Below are 22,065 nucleotides of genomic sequence, written 5' to 3' on the forward strand. Positions count from 1 at the left end.
AGGAAGTCGAGGATCCAATTGCAGAGGGAGGTACAGAGGCCCAGATTCTGCAACTTCTCAATCAGGATTGTGGGAATGATGGTATTAAATGCTGAGCTTTAATTGATGAACAGCATCCTGACGTAGGTATTTGTGTTGTCCAGGTGGTCTAAAGCCGTGTGGCTTTAGACCACCTAAATCTAATCTAAATTTAGATTGTGTCTGCTGTTGACCTATTGTGGCAATAGGCAAATTGCAATAGGTCCAGGTCCTTGCTGAGGCAGGAGTTCAGTCTAGTCATGACCAATCTCTCAAAGCATTTTATCACTGTTGATGTGAGTGCTACCGGACGATAGTCATTAAGGCAGCTCACATTATTCTTCTTAGGCACTGGTATAATTGTTGCCTTTTTGAAGCAAGTGGGAACTTCTGCCTGTAGCAGAGGGGGGGAAGAAAAGAGAGGAGAGGGGGTTGAGAGAGAGTGGGGGAATGAGAGAGGAGAGGGGGAGAGAGAGTAGGGAGAATGAGAGGGGGGAGAGGCAGAAAGAGAGGGGGAGAGTGAGGGGGAGAGAGAGGGAGGGGAAGAGAGAGAGGGGAAGAGAGAGAGAGGGGAAGAAAGAGAGAGAGGGGAAGAAAGAGAGACAGAGAAGGGGAAAGAGAGGGGAAGAGAGGGGGTGAGAGAGAGGGGGAGAGAGAGCAAGTGAGAGATAGAGAGATAGATAGACAGACAGACAGAGAGTGAAGAGGGCTGAGGAAGTGCTGGCCAAGGCACTGAGGACAACAGACCTGCCCTTGGTAAGATAGTGGCTGTGGCATCCATTAGACTGACTGGACTCATCTCCCACCCGTGAAAGGGGTTGGTATGCGGTCATAATGTATGGATCATCCACAGGCGATGAACCAGCACATCAGGGTGTTGGGTGTGCTGCTGTTGTTTAAGATCAATACCAGTGATTCCAATCGGGACCACCAAATTTAGCAGGATGGCCTTGGGCAAAGATGACCATGGAGTATGGGGCTCACACTTATCCCCATTGTGAGGGAGCTGGATTAACGTCAGTGGGGATACAGTCAGTGACACAGGATGCTGGGGGAGAGGGGTCACTGAGTGACGGTGTGGAGGGGGGTGGATTAACATCAGCATAGAAACTATTGCTTTGCCGATCGTGTTGAATTATAACTGTTTTCCCCATTATGTTGTAAGGGTTCTTCCTATTGAAAAAAAAATCAGCATACACATTTGCAATGTCAAATAAATTTTATTTTAAATACAAAAATTTATATGTAAACAGATAGGAAATCATTTGAATACAGTAATATTAAACAGAAATTAACCAGAGTGGGCATAGCTGTGAACCGCAGTAATTATGTCTTATTGCTCATTTATTACTTTGTTTCTCACAGCTGCCCAACTGTTCTTTGATCATTACATGACCAAGTGTCCACAGTGATGTACGAGCCTGCGCACGTCACATGTAGCCAGACAGGTGTGACCTCCCTTTAGTTTCCACTTACTCTGTCAAATTTCAATAAAATCTGCTCACAAACATGATGTGCAATTACTCACAATGTCTCGCCACTTCAGGAAACCAATGGCTGGGGCTGTTTAACTTCCCCTTTCCGGGGAGCGTAACCCCGGGTTCCAAAATGCCCCGCAACTTCCCTCCGCTGATCCCCTACCCGCCACCCACCGGTACTGTCCCAGCACCAACTACAGGCTCTTCCCTGACGTACAAACAACATCTGTGGAGGGGAATAAGCAGTCGACGTTTCGGGCAAGACCTTTCTTCATCGGGACTGGACAGAAAGGGGGAAGAAACCAGGATAAGAGGGTGGGAGGAGGAGGGGAATGAGGACAAGCTGACAGTGTTAAGTGAGTCCAGGTGGGGGAGGAGCATGCATGAAGTAAGAAGCTTGGAAGTGGTAGGTGGATGAGGTAAAACCTGATGAAGGAGGGATCTGATAGGAGAGGCGAAGAGAAAAGGCTAAGGGGGAACCAGAATGGAAAAAAAAAGGAGGGAGGAGGGACATGAGAGAAATTGATGTTGGTGCCATCAGGTTGGAGGCTACCCTTCAGAATATGAGGTGCTGCTCTTCACTCCTGAGTGCGGCCTCATCGTGGCAATAGAGGGCGCAGAATCTTTCATTGCAGTGTTTCAGAGCCATGTTGCATAGCTGGTTCCAAATGAACTCTGAGCAACAACGCTCACTCAGCCCCCACCCCTCCCCACATCCCACCCCCACACGCACTCGAGGACACACAGGTCTGTGGATGGCTGCTGTCAGGCTGGCGATCTGCCTCAGAGGACAGACAGGTCGTGGCAGGACTTGGACTTCTGCTTGAAGGCCATCTTCTTGTTGTTTCTGGCCACAATCCGGCCCAGGAACCTCTTGGCCTTCTGTCCCACGCTCTCCCGCCGCTTGGAGTTTGCCAGCCGCCTCTCGTTGTCCTCTTTGCTGTCTCTGCGCAGTCGGATCTGGCGGATGATGCCCTCGAACAGGTCGCGCACGTTGTGGTGCAGCGCCGCTGATGTTTCAATGAACTTGCAGTTGAAAACCACGGCACAGGACCGACCCTCTGCAGAGAAACCACAAACCCCGGTCAGCAATGCGAAGATTAAAGCTTAACTTTCTCGTCACAGCAAGAAGCGTCATTTGTGTCAACAACCATCACAGCCCGAGGACGCATAGGGGGCAGAATTTACTAACCCTAAGCTATACTTCATGTCCTTGGAACGTGGGAGGAGACGGGAACACCCAGAGGAAACCAACGTGGAGAATGTACAGACTTCTTACAGGCAGAGGTGGGAATTGAACTCCTGTCACTGATTGTTAGCACTGTTATAGTGGTACTCTAACCGCTTTACTGTACTAACCATAGGGTTAGCCCAGTGCTTTACTGCACCGGTGATCAGAAGAGTACCAGTGACACATCCAATCTTTTTAGCCACCCAAATACGACAACTGTGTGCCCCATGAATGCCAGGAATGAGCAACAGCTGTCATAAAGCATAGAATATTACAGGCCTATCAGCCCACAACATGTGTCAAACTTTTAACCTGCTCCCAAGATCAATCTAATCCGGGGGTTCCCAACCTGGGGTCTGGAGAGCTCTTGCTTAATAATATTGGTCCATGGCATAAAAAAGGTTGGGAACCCCTGGTCTAACATTTCCTTCCCATATAGCCCTCCATTTTTCTTTCATCCATGTGCCTATCTAAGAGCCTCTAAAATGTCCCAAGTGTATCTGCCTCTGCCACCACCCCCAGCAGTGTGTTCAACGCACCCACCACCCTGCGTAAAAAAACCTACCTCTGACTTTCCTCCAAACACATTACAATTATGTCCTCCCATATTAGCCATTTCTGCCCTGGTAAAAGGTCTCTGGCTGGCTATTCTATCTATGCCTATTGTCATCTTATATGAATCTATCAAGTCTCCTCCCATTCTCCTTCACTCCAAAAAGAAAATCTCTAGCTCGCTCAAACATTCCTCATAAGACATGCTCTCTAATCCAGGCAGCATACTGGTAAGTCTCCTCTAGTCTCTCTAAATCTTCCACATCCTTCCTATCACAGTCCTTCCTTGGCCTAGGAGATATTCACACACCTGGAAGGAGCCAGTCTCTCAAGAGAATCTGAACACTTGGGCCATTCTGAGAACATCACCCCAGGACTCAGACCCTTCCCTCAGGCTGAACACTGACCTCCCAATGTCAGAGTGGGGGACAGAGACTCACCATCCACTGACACCTCCCTGGACCGCACCAAGTCAGTCTTGTTCCCGACCAGGATAATGGGAATGTCCTCGGTTTGCCTCACTCTCCTCAGCTGGATCCTCAGCTCAGAAGCCTTCTCGAAGCTGACCCTGTCGGTCACCGAGTACACAATGATGTATGCGTCTCCCAGCTTCATGCAGTGATCACGAATCCAGTTAGTGTCATCCTTGAAGGGTGAGCAAAGGTTTTAATTAGTCATTGGATTATTGTTCATGTACTCTGCGATACAGTGGCCAATTAATTTACTAATCAGTACATCGTTGGACAGTGGGAGGAGATCGGAGCACCTGGAGGAAAGGTTGTACGTTCTCCCCGGGGAGAACATGCAAACTTTCTTACAGGGCACGTCAGATTTGAACTCTGAATTGTGACACCTTGATGCATAAAACCGCGCAGACATGGTCAAGAGGTTCAGTTGTTGGTCAAAACAAACATCAGAATGGGGAAGAAATGTGATCTAAGTGACTTTCACTGTGGAATGATTGTTGGTGCCAGATGGGGTGGTTTGAATATCTCTTAAACTGCTGAGCTCCTGGGATATACATGTTCCACAGTCTCTAGAGTTTACAGGAAACGGTGCAAAAGTGGCTCTTCTGTGGGTGAAAGTGCCTTATTCACGAGAGAGGTCAGAGGAGAATGGCCAGACTGGTTCAAACTGACAGGAAGGCGACAGTAACTCAAATAACCACATGTTACAATAATGGTGTGCAGAAGAGCATCTCTGAATGCACAATGTGTCGAACCTTGCAGTGGACGGGCTACAGCAGCAGCAGCAGACCAGGAACATACACTCAGTGGCCACTTTATTAGGTACAGGAGGTATCTAATTGAGCGGTCACTCAATCAAAGTATGAAAGTAAGGCAGAATAAAAACAGGATGTAGAATATAGCATTATGGGGAAAGCGCAGTGTGGGAACACAAAGGGCAGCACAGTAGCACAGTGGTTATATAACACATTACATGCCTGCGATTGGGGCTCAGTTCCACCTCTGTCTGTAAGGAGTTTGTACGTTTTCCCTGTGACCACGTGGGTTTCCTAAGTGTTTCATCCCCCATTTTAAAGATGTACAGGTTAGAAAGTTGTGGACAAGCTATGTTGGCCCTGAAAACAGAGCAACACTTGCGGGCTGCCCCCAGCACAGCCTCGGACTGTGTTAGTCGTTTACCCAAGTGACTGATTTCACTAAATGTTTTGATGTACGTGTGACAAATGAATCATCGGGAGTTGGTTCTTTGATTATGCTGCCTGCTTTTCTGAGGCAGTGAGAACTATGGAGTATGTAGAAAGACCACGTGGAGGGGAATGAGAAAGCAGCAATGAGATGCTTGTGGTGAGTCTGGGACAACCCAGTACGAGAACTAACCTGCTCCCAGATATCAAAGACAAGAAGATTGGCTTCCTCCCCATCCACCATGATTGATCTGTCAAAAGTGTCTCCTGGAAGAAAGAAGGTGGGATTTAGACTGGGAGTACAATATAGAACCTAGCAGCAGAAGTGGTGAATGTAGTTTTGAGCTCAGCATTTACAAGAAGTTTAGATAAGTTCATGAATGGGAAGGTCATGGAGGGCTATGGTCCAGGTGCAAGGTAGGATGTCTTGACAGAATAATAGTTCAGCATAGACTAGACAGGCCGAATGGCCTCTTTCTGTACCGTGACTCTAAAAATGAACATTACAGAAAGCGTAGACTCTTTAGCTAAGATGTTTTGCCAATCTTTTAACCTACCCCAAGATCGATCTAACTCTCCCCTCCCATTAAGCCATCCATTTTTCTTTCATCTATGTGCCCATCTGAGAGTTTCCAAGAGTCGAATGACAGATACTGCAGCACACTGGTATCATCAAACTGCCCAGCCCTTCCTGGCACCACTCTTGTACTCAGCCCTTCTTACAATAAAGAACAACCTACCGTTTACCTTGCTGCTGACACTATGTACTAAGTCCTGGAGGGATGTACATGAGGACATGCCCTCTTCTCATTGCTACCACCAAGGAGGAGATACAGCAGCCTGAAGACACACACTCAACAATTCAAGAACAGCATCTTCCCCTCTGCCATCAGATTTCTGAATGGACAATGAACCCATGAAAATTACCTCACTATTTTTTTCAATGTTTCAAGCCAAGGCCCATCATAAGTTCTGATGAAGGGTCTCAGCCCGAAACGTTGACTGATTGCTCTTTTCCATAGTTTCTCTAGCATTTTGTATGTATTGCTTTGATTTCCAGCATCAGCAAGTTTCAAACCCACAGATAAGGAGGGTACTGTAGTACTCTGGCGTACTGACCTCTACCTTGCTGAGGCCCAGAAGCAACTCTCAGACACCTCCTCTTACTTACCCCTCGAACAGAACCCCACTAAGGAACACCAGGCCATTGTCTTCTACACCATCACCAACCTTATTGATTCTGGGGATCTCCCATCCACTGCCACCAACCTCATAGTCACCTCACCCCGTATCTCCAGTTTCTACCTCTTAACCAAGATCCACAAACCTGCTTCTCCAGGTAGACCCATTGATTCAGCTGTTCCTACTCCACTGAACTCATATCTGCATACCTCGACTCTGTTTTACTCCCCATAGTTCAGTCCCTTCCCATTTACATCCACAATGCCTCACACTCTCTGGATCTTTTCAATGATTTCAAGTTCCCTGGCCCCCCCTTAATCTTACTTTTACTTTGGATGTCCCTCTTGGCACTTATCCTTTCAAGCAGAACAAGTGCTTCATCTGCCCCTACACCTCCTTTCTCACTACCATTCAGGGCCCCAAACAGACCTTGCAGGTGAGGCAACACTTCACCTGTGAGTCTGTTGGGGTCTCCTGTATATCGATGCAACCCAACGTAGATTGGGAGACCACTTCGCTGAGCACCTACGCTCCATCTGCCAGAAGAAGCAGGATCTCCCATGGCTACCCTTTTTAATTCCACTTTCCATTCCCATTCCGATATGTCTATCCACGGCCTCCTCCACTGTTGTGATGAAGCTGCACTTTGGTTGGAGGAACAATACCTTATATTCCGTCTAGGTAGCTTCCAACCTGATGGCATGAACATCAATTTCTTGAACTTCCAGTAATGCCCTCCCCTTCACCATTCCCATCCTCTCTTCCCTACCTCACTTTATCTCCTTGCCCGCCCATCGCCTCCCTCTGGTGCTCCTCCTCCCTTTACTTTCTTCCATGGCTTTTGTCCTCTTCTATCAGACTCCCCTTTCTCCAGCCCTGTACCTCTTTCACCAATCAACTTCCCAGCTCTTTACTTCATCCCTCCCACTCCAGGTTTCACCTGTCACCTTGTGTTTCTCTCTCTCCTCTCCCCCCCCCCCCCCATCTTTTTTTCCTTTAACCCTGCCAAAGGATCTCGGCCCAAAACATCAACTGGACTCTTTCCATAGATGCTGCCTGGCCTGCTGAGTTCTTCCAGCATTTTGTGTGTGTTGCTGGGATTTCCAGCATCTGCAGATCTTCTCATGTTTGTGATACAATCACTAGATTTTTTCTTTTTTTGCTCTCTTTTTGCACTACTTATTTAATTTAATTTTTATGTATAGTATTTCTTACTGTAATTTATAGTTTTTATTACTACGTATTGCACTGTACTGTTGCCACAAAGCAGCAAATTTCACAACATGTCGGTGACATTAAACCTGATCCTGATTCTGAGGACAACCCAACCACTAACCACAGGCACCACTTACTCCTGCCCACACTACACCGGAATATATGGATCTTGGATTGGCCTCCACAGCCACCTGAGGGCCCACCAATAGACAAACCCTTAACAGAACCTTGTACTCATCTTGGCTGATTGCACTGCTCCTACACAAGGATACTCGTCCTTTCCATCTGTCACCCCTTGAAACCATAGATCTGACTGTTCCACGTTTTTCATCCATCTGTGGCCTTCACCTATTTACTTATCCCGTCTCTATCCCACTGATTCCCTCCTGCAACTTCCTCACAGCATACCACAAACCAAATGTCAGATCCCAATCATGCAGTGGAATCCTCAAGACCTGGCATCGTTGGCACAGACAACCATCATGGTCCACCTCACTGCCCTAGGGAAGATAGGGGTGTCCCATCTTCTTCATTTGCTGCAGTCCTCCTGGTGAAGGTGCTCCCACAGCGCCTTTGCAAAATAAATTCCAGGACTTAGACCCAGCCATTCCTAAGATACACAAGGGTGTGGGAGTCTAAGACCCAAGGCCACAGCCTCAGAATGGAAGGACATACGTCTAGAAAGGAGATGTGGAGGAATTTCTTTAGCCAGAAAGTGTTGAATCTGTGGAATTCATTGCCATAGACAGCTGTGGAGGCCAACTTATTGAGTATATTTAAAGCAGAGGTTGATAGGTTCTTGACTAGTCAGGGCATCGAAGGTTGGAGTGAAGGATAGGGAAGGCAGAAGAATGGGGTTTGGAAGGATAATAAATCAGCTATTACTGAATGAGAGTGCAGACTCAACGGGCCAAATGGCAAAATTCTGCTCATATATCTTACAGTCTTATGGACTAGAACCTATTGTAAACCCTAAACCAGAGAATTGTGGTAATTTGGTTTATTATTGTCACATATACAGTGAAAAGTTTATTCATAGAAATCATTGCACTGTGCATCAAGGTAGGACAAGGGAAAACAATTACAGAATGCAGAATAAAGTGGTGCAGTTACAGAGAGAGTGCAGTGCAGGCAGTCAACAAGGTGTAAGGGCCATAACAAGGTAGATTGTGAGGTTAAGAGTCCAATTTATTGTTCTAGGGAAGCATTTAACTCCGCCATGGACATTCTCAAGCCCGACTGCAAACAGAGGAGGGTTGGACATGGGACTAGCAACCCCATCCCGTAAAAACCCAGAGCTCCAGAAACACCAACAGAAGCTCCAGGGACCTCACCCCTGGGAGAGGAAGGATCTTCGCCTGGAAGACTGAAGAAGTTGTGTGGTGAAAGCAGACGCCGCAGGGCTGATCAGCTTTCTATCAGCCCAGGACAGAGGCCTCTGACGAGCTGCTGTCAGCAGCCTAGGGTGATGTCAGCACCCCTAACATAGTAGGGGTAACGGGCTTATGAAGAAAAAGGAAACTGTTTAATAGTCTTATCACAACAGGATAGGATCTGTCCTTGAGCCTGGTGATACATGCTTTCTGACTTTTGTACCTTCTGCCTGATGCAAGGGGGAGTTGAACGTACATCCGGGGTAGGTGGGGTCTTTGATTACCCTGGTTGCACCACACGCCCATTGCCTCCCTGACCTGCTTCCAGAATATTCCCACTGAGTAACTTGGGCAAAGTCAAGTTAATCTTTTAATTCAACCAAAAATTTTTGCTCTCTTTATTTAATTTACTATTTACTTAATTTATTTTTATGTTTCTTATTGTAATTGATATTTTATGCATTGCACTTCACTACTGCTGAAAAACAGCAAACTTCACAACCCACAGTGATATTAAACCTGATTCTGATTCTGAAAATTAAGCAAAAAACATGGCAGATAAAATGCTGGAGGAATTCAACGGGTCAGGTAGCATCTACGGAGAGGAATAAACAGTCACTATTTCAGGCTGAGACCCTTCATCAGGGAGGGGGGAAAGGCCAGAATAGGAAGAATGGGGGAGGGGGAGGAGGACATGCTGGGTGGATGGGAGAGGGGAGGGGATTAAATGAGAAACTGGGATGTGGTAGCTGGAAAGATGAAGGAATAGGAGAGGAGAGTGGACCATGGGAGAAAGGGAAGGAGGAGGGGCACCTGGGGGAGGTGATAGGCAGGTGAGGAGAAGAGGCCAGAGTGGGGAATTGAATAAGAGGGAAGGGGAGGGGCAAAACATTACCAGAAGGAGAAAATGCTGAAAATTTGAAATAAGTGCAGATACTTGCAAAACTTCCGCTGGGATTAATGGGATCAGCCTCTCACACTGTGGACAGAGACTGTTTTATGCAGGAGTCTCCATCTCTCCATCACTGAAGAGATTCTGTTTAAGATCCATCAATTATTTACGGCTGAGATTAAAGTAGCTGTCGGGGAAACCCTGATCTCAGGCAGTGGGTTCTATTAATATCTCCAGCAAACTTTGCAATTTACTGCCCAGCCTCAGGAGATGGAGAGACCAGGGCCAATTTTAACAGTCAATAAAATGCTCAAGTTTCCAGCATGACTGAGCTGTGCGGAAACCCCGGCCGGAGGAAGGAGGAGAGGACAGGATATTTGGCTTTCTTTTAGAGCATGGAGAACATAGAACAACACAGACAAAATGCTGACCCAGTCCTCATGAAGGGTCTCAGTCTGAAACATTGACTCTTTATTCCCCTCCATGCTGAGGTCCTCCAGCCTTTTGTGTGAGTTGCCCAAGACTTCCAGCATCTGCAGAATCTCTTGTCTTTACAACATTACTGTAAAGTACAGGCCCTTCAGCCCACAACATTGTACTAACCCTTTAACCTACTCTAAGATCAATCTAACCCTTTCCTTCCACATAGCCCTCCATTTTTTCTATTATCTGTATGCCTATCTAAGACTATGTCTAATGTATCTGTCTCTATCACCACCCCAAGCACATTCATCACTCTCTGTGTAAAAAAAAGTTACCTCTGACATACCCCTATACTTTCCTCCAATCATCTTAAAATTATTCCTCCTTGTATTAGCCATTTCCGCCCTGGGAAAAAGTCTGGCTGTCCACTCTATCTATCCCTAATCATCTTATACACCTCTATCAAGTCACCTCTCATCCTCCTGATTTCATCGGTTTCTCTGAGAAGCCAGGGCCAAACCTTGCCAGAGTCACCCACAGTGATTACATTCACCCTGCCCACATCAGACAGACGGATCATGGTTGGGCTCTCAGTGGGACAGTGGCCAGTCAGGAGGCACAGGTGGCGAGTGAATGAGATTCAGTGAGAGTGACTACAGACCACAACACTCCCTGTGATAGTCAACACCGCCAGGAGTTCGCAGATACCTTCCCGAGTCTGGGCAAGCAGATGTGCACTCTTTTCCCTATTGACATTCGCCAGGTCCCATTATACAGAGCGCTTTCCATATTTCCTCTAGCTATTTCTGTTTCTGTATTGGTCTCCCTCTCTTCCTTCTCTGCCCCCCTCTTTCTCCGCCCCCTCCCCCTGCCTCTCCCCCTCTCTGTCTCACCCCCTTTCTCTCCCCCTCTGTCTCACCCCTCTCTCTCTGCTCCCCTTCTCCCCCCTCTCTCTGGCCCCTCTCTCTCTCACACACAGTTCCAACATTATTCACAAATCTTGCTCCCCAAGCACTTGCCTCCTCCACCGAGGTTGCAGATGGAACTGCCGTTACTCACCCAGTCTGACTCAACAACGCGTCCCTAACACAAAACCGCAAAGACCAGCAGAAGCTAGGGCAGTGGGAACGGGAAACCTAACCACCTGCTCATTACCCACCAAGTCCCACACCATCACACAAAATATTCTCCCCCATCCTTCTGTGCCATCTTGACAATGTCTCTCTCATTCTCTGTGTTGAACTATTAATCTGTCTAGTCCAATTGACACAAACCATGACCATAGCCCTCCATACCCCTCCCATCCATGAACTTACCCAAACTTCCCTTAAATGTTGAAATCAAACCAGCATCCACCATCTCCACTGGCAGCTCATTGCACACCGGCACCTCTCTCTGTGAAGCCCATCCCCTTAAACATTTCTCCTTTCACCCTTAACCCATGACCTCACCCAACCTCAGTAGAAACACTCTGCTTGTATTTACCCTATCTATACCCCTCATAATTGTGTACAGCTCTGTCAAATCTCTCTCATTCTCCTACACTCTGGGGAATAATTTCCTAACCTATTGACCTTTTTCCTATAACTCAGGTCCCAGTATTTTACCTCCTCTGACAGCTCTCTCTCCCCCTTCTTTCCCTTTACTGTCTTTCCCTCCCCCTACTCGCCCCCTCTCTTTCTCTGGATTCTCCTTCCCCTCCTCCCTGACTCTCCTGCCCCTTCTTCCACACACCAACCTTCCTCCATCTCTACACCCCTCTCTCTCCCTCCATCCATCTACTCTTCCCTCCCCTCCTCCCTTCTTCCATCTCTCAATTTTCCCTCCTCCCTCCATCTTCTGTAAGGAGTTGGTATGTTCTCCCCGTGAGTGCGTGGGTTTCCTCCGCGTGCTCCGGTTTTCTCCCACCGTTCAAAGACGTACCGGTTGGTAAGTTAATTGGTCATTGTAAATTGCCCCATGATTAGGCCAGGGTTAAAGCAGTGGCTCTAATGGCTGCAAGAACCTGTTGCGCCCTGTATTTCAATAAATCTCCATCCATCTCCTTCTCCCCATCTCTCCAGCTTTACCCTCCTCCACCTCCCCCTCCTCTCCAGCTTTACCCTCCTCCATCTCCCTCTCCTCCCCCTCCTCTCCAGCTTTACCCTCCTCCACCTCCCCCTCCTCTCCAGCTTTACCCTCCTCCATCTCCCTCTCCTCCCCCTCCTCTCCAGCTTTACCCTCCTCCACCTCCCCCTCCTCTCCAGCTTTACCCTCCTCCATCTCCCTCTCCTCCCCCTCCTCTCCAGCTTTACCCTCCTCCACCTCCCCCTCCTCTCCAGCTTTACCCTCCTCCACCTCCCCCTCCTCTCCAGCTTTACCCTCCTCCACCTCGCCCGTTCCCTCTCCCCCTTCTCTCCCTACGCCGGTGCTTTGCTCCACACTCACCTCTTCCTTCCACCTCCTGAGGTTCGCCATCCTCCACGCCCCCGAATATCCGCGCCAGGCTGGTCTTGCCCACCCTGTGGCCCCCGAGCAGGATCACCTTGTAGGGGCTGGCGGACTCGCTGCCGCTGGAGGTGACCGAGTCCGAGGAGCCGGGGGTCCAGATGCCGGGATGTGGTTGCCCGGAGCGGCGGGACAGCGGACAGACGTTCCCCGCCTGCAGATCCCGCTCGTCCACCGGCATACTCCGCCGGTGCAGCTGATGAACGTGTAACGGCGTGCTGCCCCTTCGCTTGTCCAGGGCCCGGCCTCGGTCCGTCCGGTTCAGCGTCATGTTGTCCGCTCTGTGGGGACAGGGGGAAGAGGAGCGAGAAGGGTTAGGGCAGGAAAGTGGAGAGCGAGAGAGCGGATGGAGCGAAGGGAGAGAAAATGGGATGAGAAACGGAAGAACGAGAGGGAGGGGAAGGATTGAGAGGAGAGGGCGAGAGATAGTGAAGGGCGGCGAGTGCGAGGGTAAACGAGAGAAGAGGGAAGGAAGAGAGGGGAGAAGCAAGGGAGAGAAAACAGCAAGCATGAGGGAAGAGGAAGAGATAGTGGAAAGGGATGGAAGAAACGGGGAGGGGGAATAGAGAGGGGAGTCCGTGAGGGTGAGGTAGAGGGAAGGGGAGATGGTGGGGAGGAGAGGGGGAGGGAGAGTCGGGAAGAGAGAGAGGGAGGGAAAACGGGTGAGGATGGGGTAGCGAGTGTTGAGGAGAGGAGAGAGAAGGGGAAAAAGTGAAGATGAGCGAAGGGGAGAGGTGAGGGAGCGGAAGAGGGAAGGGGAGTAGTGCGATTATAGGACAAAAGGGGTGAGAGGCGAAGAGAGGTTAGGAGGGGGAGTGGGGAGGGAACGAATGAGAGGCTGAGGAGAGAATCCTTCCAAACCAATGTCGCTGCGCCTGGAGCAGGGACCCAATCCCCAGACCCCAACGACGCACCGCTGGGCTGGTGTTCTCCATAATCAACAACCAAAAGTTCAGCAGCGACTAAACCAGGGGTGAGTGATGTGAGGGAGCTCCCTTTCAGGCGGAGAAGTCCTGCCGGAGCTGCGACTCGTTAAGGTCAGTCTGATCTCGGGTCGCGGTTCTCCGGCGGACTGCTACGACATTGGTAGCCGAATGGCCTCCCCTCACAGAGCGAGCGTGTGGTCCGTCGGCCGGCGGGGGAAGTGAGGAAGCTCACCGGTGCTCTCGGTCCACACCGCCCAGTCCCCGGGAAGGACGGCCAGCTTGGCCGGCGACGTTCGCCGTCGCCACCCCAGGTGGAGCTGACGGCCAGCAGGGAGTGGGGGGGGAAGGACATGTCAGGGATGGGGAGAGATGGGTGGGTCACCCGGTCAAAAGCTGGAGACCCAGAAGTAGGAATATAAACTGCCACGAGAAACTCGAACAGTGTTTATGGGGAAAGATGAACTGGAGATTTGGAGCAAAGACCTTTTATCCTGAATGAGGATTTCCCCGCTCATAATTTAACATACCTCATATCTCTCTCTCTCTCTCTCCCTCTCTCCCTCTCTCCCTCTCTCCCTCTCCCTCTCCCTCTCTCTCTCTCTCTCTCTCTCCCTCTCCCTCCTCCTTCTCTCTCCCCCTCTCTCTCTCTCTCACACACAGATGGGTCTAGGAAGGGATCGGGGTGTAAATCGTTAGTTCCCTGAACGTGGCCGCGCAAAAAGATAAAACCCTCTCTATGACCCCTCCGGACAGAGTCTGCCAGAATCTTTCCCCCAGGGTAGAAATACCAGAGGACACGCATTTATGGGTGGTGGTGGGGGTGGGGGGGGATTGAACAGAAGTGTGCGGGCGAAGTCTTTTTCTTATCGGAGTGGTGGGTGTCCAGAATGGGCTTCCAGGGGTGGTGAAGCTAGAGGGGTTTCCGAGCACATGAATGTGCTGGGAATAGAGGGGCATGGACCATTCGCGGGCAAGAGGAGTTACTTCACTTAATTAGGCATCGCCTTCGGGATAAAACAGGGGAGTATGGAAAGACGGGGTGGGGAGGGGGGAAGAATAGGTTCCAAACCCCTTGAAGGTCGAATGAAGAGGCAGAGAGGGGTACCGGGGAGATGTTACCGGACAGAGCATGTTTACTGCGGGGACATATAATCAAAGGGGGCAGAGACGAGAGCTCCCCGGGTAGAGGGACAGCGCCGATGGCTCCTGCTCGACTCATCCTCGGGAATCCCTGGGCAGCCCGCCTTTCCCGTTAGAAGCATCTCCCTCCGCTCCGAAGTGCATTCCCCCAGCCGCGCTCGCAGCTTCTTCAAGCAGCCGGCGGGCAGCGGTCTCCTCCAGCAATCTTTCCCCGTCTCCGAGACATCAGCGTCCCCGCTCCAACAACCCACGCGGCCAACTCCGCTCCTCTCCTTCAGCGGTTAAAACGGGATTCACTGATTCCTCGGGGTCCACAAACCAAGGGGAAGAAAGGGATTGAGAGAGGGAAGAAAGATGCCCGGGTCTATCGCAGTAATTCCTGGTTGGGTGTGGAAGGGGGTTCTTCGGCAGTAACGAGTCGTGTTGCCCAGAGTCAGTCTCCCGGGCCCGTTCCTACCTGTGTATGTGAATCAATCGATCGATCGCTCTCCCCGTCTGGCCGGTGTTCTACCAGTGTCTGTCTGCCCTCTGGAAGCTCCGCTCTATTTATGCTCCCCAGCCGCTGAAGTCAGCCTGACATCACGCCTCTCCATTACCCTGCCGCCCAGAATAGCTAGCAGCGAGCGGCCCCGCACTGGGCAAGGCGCCCTCCCACCTCCCCCGCCCATCGCATCGCCTGCTGCAGCCCTGACCTCGGTGTGCAGTTGGCACTGCTTGTTATCACGGGAGGGATCATGACACTGGGAATTCCCTGCTGGGATCAGGATACCCCTTTGGCAATAGTTCCTGCTGGGATCTGGGCACCCGCCTGGCAATAATTCTTGCTGGGACTGGGAATTCCTGAAGGCACTGGGGAAACCCTGCTGGAAATAGGAATTCCTGCTGGGATTGGCATACCCTCCTAGCAGGCACTGGGAATTCCTGCTGGGATTATGTTTCTGTCTATTCTGGGAACACCAGTTGGGAGTGGGAATTCTAGCTGGGATTAGCATACCCTCCTGACAGTGGAAATTCCAAACGAGATTGAGAATTTCTGGTGGGATTGGGAATTCCTGCAAGTGCTGGGAATTCTTACTAGGAAGGGAATTCCTCCTGGGATTTGGAATTCCTGCTACTGCTGGGAAACCCATTTGGAGTTCTTGCAAACACTATTGAGAATTCCAGCTGGCATAGGCAATTCCCACAGGTACTGGAATTTTCCTGTTATATCCCGGTGGGACTGGGATTTTCTCCAGGGCAGAAGGTGGGATAGGAATTACAGTCACGAGGGGGTGATAATTGGTGAAGGTGACATCCTTGGCAATAGGATTAGGTTACTTAGGTAATTAGCTTTTGGTGCTTCAGGTATGATTTAACATCATTTATTGTCATTTGTAAGCACACACATAATTAGAACAAGATTATTGTTACTCCGGAAAGGGGCTTGTTATGTTGTTGCTGTTCGTGTTGTTCTGCTGAACGTTGTGGACTTGCTATGTGAGCACCAGAATGTGTGGCAACACTTGTGGGCTGCCCCCAATACGCCCTTGAGTGTGCTGGTTGTTAACATAAACGACGTATTTCACTGTATGTTTTAATTGACACGATCAATCAGAAACTTCCATGATGCAGAGCAGCGGACCCACTAGTGTAACCAAAGGTCTTGATAAAAGGCTAATTAGGGCTTTGGTCAGGCTACGTGGAGTATTATGCGCAGATTTGGGGCCCTTATCTAAGAAAAGATATACTGGCAATGGAGAGGGTTCAGAGGATGTTCACAAGAATTATTCTGGGAATGAAAGGGTTAATGTATGAGGGGCTTGCAAAGGCTCTGGGCCTGTACCCTCTGGAGTTTAGCAGAATGAGGGGGATTGCATTGAAACCTATCGAATATTGGAAGGCCTAGATAGAGTTGACATGGAGAGGATTCCAAGAGTGGGAGAGTGTGGGACTAGAGGGTACAGCCTCAGAATGGAGGGACATCCATTTAGAACACAGTTAAGGAGGAATTTTTTGAGCCATAAAGTAGTGAATCTGTGAAATTCATTGGCACAGATGGCTGTGGAGGCAAAGTCATTGAGTATATTTGAAGAGGTTACAGGGAGAAGATAGCAGAATGGCATTAAGAGGAATAATAGATCAGCCATGATGGAATGGTGGAACAGATCTGATGGGCTAAATGGCCTAATTCTGCTCCTATGTCTTATGGTCTAAGTCATGAGTAAAATGTCACAGGGAGATTTTGAACTTTAATCCTTGGAGTGAGGGAAGCTGAGAGATGATCTAATGGAGGCTTACAAAATCGTAGCAGGGGAGGGGAAGGGTGGGGAGGTATAGATGGCAAGAATGTGCCCAGTCTTTTACCCCGGGTTAAGGTGAGGGAGCACATTTAAGGTGAAAGGGTGGTCAGTATGTAGAATAAGGAGGTGGTTGAGGCAGGTACATTAATGACATTTAAAAGGTACTTGGACAGGTGTGTGGAGAGGAAGGTTTTAGAGATTAGCTTTATTTGTCACATGAATTGTTTATGCACAGAGGTGCTGGGGGCACCAACAGAGCATGTCCACAACTTACTAATCCTAACATGTATGTGGGAGGAAACTGGAGCCCAAAGGAAACTCTGATCTCGGTCACGGCCCGAAACGTCACATCCATAGACGCTGCCTGACTTGCTGAGCTCCTCCAGCACTTTGTGTGTATTGCAAAAGGAACACAGGGGAGAACATAAAGACTTCTTACAGACAGAGCAGGAATTGTGTCTCGATCATACAGCTGATGGTATTAGCTGTGAGAGATTTGATGAGGTATGGTATTAGCACATACAGGCATCTTGTTCAGCATACAGTAGTACAGCTGGGCCAAGGGGCTCGTTTCTCTGCTGGGTGATTCTACAAGTAATTACCATAAAGACAGAGACTCAATTGGCGATGAATGGGAGAGGGCCTTGCCCACTGTGCTGACAACATGGCTTTTTGTACATCTACAGGGACCGAGGTTCTACAAGAGACTTCAGCTGCCTATGTCTATTATTTTTCCCAGTCAAGGAGTACACTGTTGCAAGGTCAGAGAGTCTAGACACAAGTGAAGGGAGAGACTCATTACCATATCATACACTCTACACTGGCAGCCTGCCAGTAGAACTGACTTGCCTTGGAGAAGTCTTGGAAACATTCCTCCCTGAGTGCACCAAACGAGTTGGTTCAGTTGTATCCAAACAAAAACAGTGGTATTGCACTCAACGTCAGTAAGGTCAAGGAGTTAATTGTGGACTTTGGGAAGGGGAAGTTGAGGGAACACACACCAGTCCTCATCGAGGGATCTGCAGTGGAAAGGGTGAGCAGCTTCAAGTTCCTGGGTGTCAACATCTCTGAAGATCCATCCTGGGCCCAACTTATTGATGCAAGTACAAAGAAGGCACATCAGGCACATCAAACTACTTCATCAGGAGTCTGAAGAGACTTGGTGTGTCACCAAAGACTCTCACAAATTTCTACTGGTGTGCCGTAGAGAGCATTTTTTCTTTCTTTTTCAATCTTTTTATTAAATTTTTCAAAGACAAATACATAGCGGTCATAATAGTACGAAGGGAGTGGGAGTCCATTGTTGGCAATTCACACATGTGAGTAGAAACTAGGTAACACCAATGTAATTGACCTCCCAAACTCTTCATATAGACAAGATACAAGGAAATAAAAAGATGGAATAAAAAACCCAAATTGAAAAATCAAAAACAAAGTAAACTAAACTAAACAGAACTAAAACTAAACAAAGCTGGGCTATTCTATTATATTGGATAAAATCATTAATGTCGTCAACTCCACTCCTCTACTCAAATTAATGAATAATATAAAGGAATCAGAAAAGGTCAAATTACATTCTATGTAAGTATTGAATAAATGGCCTCCAAGTTTCTTCAGATTTAACCGAGGGACCAAAGGTACCACTTCTAATTCTTTCTAAGTTTAAACAGGATATGGTTTGGGAAAACCATTGAGATGTAGCTGGGGGATTCATCTCTTTCCAATTCAATGAAAGAGATCTTCCAGCCATTAACGTAACAAATGCAATCATCCACCGAGCTGCAGAGGGCCGATCAATCATTGGTAAACCAAAAATTGCAGTGATAGGGTAAGGTTGTAAATCAATGTGCAAAACTGTAGAGAATGTATCAAAAATAACTTTCCAAAATTTTTCCAAAAGAGGACAAGACCAAAACATATGAGTCAGAGAGGCTACCTCAGAATGACATCTATCACAGAACGGATTTATATGAGAGTAAAAACAAGCTAATTTATCTTTAGACGTCTGAGCCCTATGCACCACTTTAAATTGAATCAATGTATGTTTAGCACAAATAGAAGAGAAGCTAACTAACTGAAGAATTTTCTCCCATTTCTCTGTAAGTAAAGAAAGTTGAAGTTCCTTCTCCCATTCATTTTTAATTTTATCGGATATATCTGACTGTGTTTTCATAATCATATCATAAATGATTGCTATTGATAAGGGTTTAAACCTAAAATTTTTTCAATGACATTGGTTGGATATGAAATCGGAAAAGTAGGTAGCATTGTATTCAAAAAATCTCTGATTCTAATTGGTTGCATCACTGTCTGGTATGGAGGGCCACTGCATAGGATCGGAAAATGCTGCGGAAAGTTGTAAAGCTAGCTGCAACATCGAGGGTACTTTCAGAAGGAGATGCCTCAAGAGGAAGCTTCCATCATTAAGGACCTTCACCATCCAGGACACGCCCTCTTCTCATTGCTATCATCAGAGAGGAGGTACAGGAGCCTGAAGACACACACTCAACAATTCAGGGCCTCAAATTTCTGAATGGACAATGAACCTACAAACAATACCTCACTATATATATTTGTGCTCTCCCTTTGCTCTGCTTACTTAATTTAATTATATACTTTAATGTCATTAAATTATATATCTATATATATATATATTTTATATTGTTGTAATTTAATTTTTTATTATGTATTGCAATGTACTGCTGCTGCAAAGCCACAAATTTCACGACATCTGCCGGTGATATTAAATATGTTTCTGGTTGTGACAAGAGGGATGTTCGTGACTTACATTGACAGCTGAGGAAACCCTGTGCAGTTAGAGAGATATACACTGTGTCCAATTGACATCATTGCAGATCTTCTTACTGAGACATTTCACCCACTCTCAGATTTCTTAGAGGGTGGCTAAGACTCATTGCAATGTGAATCCACCCAAGTGAGTCATGGCATGTGGAGGCTGTCCTGGAAAGGGAGGTTGTGTAAGATTAGCATGAGGTGGCTGGAGAGTGGAAGAATCAGAAGTGATTTCATCGTGAGCAACGCACACAACTCAGCAAGTCAGGTGAGAAGGTAGCGTATCAGTTAAAGTAATCACTTTGCGGCAGCAGCATAAACTGATCAGGGTTCACTTTCCGCACTGTCTGTAAGGAGTTTGTATGTTCTGCCCGGTTTCCTCACACATTCCAAAGACTTATGGGCTGGGGTTTAGCGGGCCTGTTATACGGATGCTTAAGAATCAGGAGAAATTTCACAGTGAAATCCCAGGACTCTTGTTCCCAAAAGGCTGTGGATTCTCAGTTGTTGGGGATATCAGCAGCAGAGATGGGTAGATTGTCAATAGGTTAATTGATTGTATTAGCATAATTGGGAGGTGTGTACTCACTGGGCCTGTTACCAACTCTATCTCTAAATACAATAAAATGTTCTGGTACGTGAGAGGGCAGAGTGATCAACTCCTGCACCTGCCCCTTGAGCTCTTCTCTCTTCTCCTGTCTCCCTTCGGGCAGAAGACAGCAAAGCCTGAAAGCCTATGCCTGTACCACCAGGCTCGAGGACAGCTTCTACCCCCTGTTATCAGACTCTCAAATGGTTCCCTAATACAATAAGGTGGACTCTTGACCTCACAATCTACCTGGCTATAACCTTGAACCTTACTGCTTTTCTGCATTGCACTTTCTCTGTAACTGTAACACTTCATTCTGCATTCTGTTCTCACTTTCCCTTGTTCCACCTCAATGGACTGTGTAATGATTTGATCTCTCTGAACAGTGTGGAAGACCAGCTCTTCTCGGTAACTCGGTACAGGAGACAATAATAAACCAATTTACTAATTTACAAAAGTACCAGTTTACAGGTTTAGAAAAGGTGGATCTGGAGTGTGACTCGGAACAGAAGTCAAAGGGCAATTGGCCTGTGGTGAGACATAGCAAGTTCCAGCCTGATGGGAACCAGCAATGGGGACATGCTAAATTTCCCTTGCCTCCTGATGAAGTAGAGGCATTGGTGAACTTTGTTGGCTGTTGTATCTATATGATTGGATCAGGCCAGGTGATGTTCACACCTAGACATGGACTGATTAAGGATAGTCCGCATGGCTTCATGCATGGTAGATCGTTTCTAACCAATCTTATAGAGTTTTTCAAGGAAGTTACCAGAAAAATTAATGTAGGCAAGGCAGTGAATGTTGTCTACATGGTCTTTAGTAAGGTATTTGGCAAGGTCCCTCATGGGAGGTTGGTTAAAAAGGTTTAGGCACCCAGCATTCAAGATGAGATAGCAGACTGGATTAGACATTGGCTTTACGGGAGAAGCCAGAGGGTGGTAGTAGATAGTCTGATGATATTGGTGAGGCCTAACTTGGAGTATTGTGTGCAGTTTTGGTCACCAACCTACAGGAAAGATGTAAATAATGTTGAAGGAGTGCAGAGAAAATTTACAGGGATTTTGTTGGGTCTGGAGGGCCTGAGTTATAAGGAAAGATTAAATAGATTGTGACTTTATTCCTTGGAATGTAGAAGATTCAGGGGAGATTTGATAGAGGTATACAAAATTATGAGGGGTATAGATAGGGTAAATGCAAGCAGGCTTTTTCCACTGAGGTTGGTTGGGACTATAACTAGAGGTCATGGGTTAAGGGTGAAAGGTGAAAAGTTTAAGGGGAATATGAGGGGTGATTTCTTCACAGTGGGCCGTGAGAGTGTGGAATGAGCTGCCAACGCAAGTGATGCATGTGAGCTCGATTTCAACGTTTAAGAGAAGTTTGGATAGGTACATGAATGATAGGGGTATGGAGGGCTGTGGACCCAGTGCAGGTTGATGGAGTAGGCAGTTTAAGAGGCTTGGCATGGACTAGATGGGCTGAATGGGCTGATTTTCTGCTGTACTTTTCCATGATTCTATGACTCGTGATGTGGAAACTTGAAACTCTCGACCTTCTTAACCTCCGCACCTGGTGTGGGAACTCCGACGCATAAGAGGCTACAGAGAGTGGTGGGACTCAATTCCATCTCGAGTACACCTCTCCCCACCAGCAACGACATCTACAGGGAGTGGTGGGACTCAGTCATTTCCATCTCGAGTACACCTCTCCCCACCAGCAACATCTACAGGGAGTGGTGGGACTCAGTCAATTCCATCTCGAGTACACCTCTCCCCACCAGCAACGACATCTACAGAGAGTGGTGGGACTCAGTCAATTCCATCTTGAGTACACCTCTCC

General features: G+C 47.8%; 1 protein-coding gene across 1 annotated transcript; it reads right to left on the reverse strand.

Moving 5' to 3' along the window:
- Positions 1 to 1,218: 1,218 nt before the first annotated feature.
- rrad (Ras-related associated with diabetes) lies at positions 1,219 to 15,111 on the reverse strand. Its single transcript, XM_073070459.1, has 5 exons — positions 15,026 to 15,111; positions 12,443 to 12,783; positions 5,124 to 5,197; positions 3,720 to 3,924; positions 1,219 to 2,557 (listed from the first exon to the last, which is right to left on the reverse strand). The coding sequence occupies exons 2-5, from the start codon at positions 12,771 to 12,773 to the stop codon at positions 2,280 to 2,282; spliced, it is 888 nt and encodes a 295-aa protein (XP_072926560.1). The 5' UTR covers positions 12,774 to 12,783; positions 15,026 to 15,111; the 3' UTR covers positions 1,219 to 2,279.
- Between the last annotated feature and the right edge of the window lie 6,954 nt (positions 15,112 to 22,065).

The sequence above is a fragment of the Hemitrygon akajei genome, chromosome 17 (genome assembly GCF_048418815.1).
Source record: "Hemitrygon akajei chromosome 17, sHemAka1.3, whole genome shotgun sequence".
In the NCBI taxonomy this organism is placed as follows: domain Eukaryota; kingdom Metazoa; phylum Chordata; class Chondrichthyes; order Myliobatiformes; family Dasyatidae; genus Hemitrygon; species Hemitrygon akajei.

Bases quoted from the DNA above. Each gene is read 5' to 3' on its own strand.
- rrad (XM_073070459.1), bottom strand. From the start codon at position 12,773: ATGACGCTGAACCGGACGGACCGAGGCCGGGCCCTGGACAAGCGAAGG. The intron at 5,198-12,442 runs GTGAGTGTGGAG...TCTTTCTTCCAG, and splicing joins TCAGGAGGTGGAAGGAAGAG to GAGACACTTTTGACAGATCA. The intron at 3,925-5,123 runs GTTAGTTCTCGT...TCACCCTTCAAG, and splicing joins TCTTTGATATCTGGGAGCAG to GATGACACTAACTGGATTCG.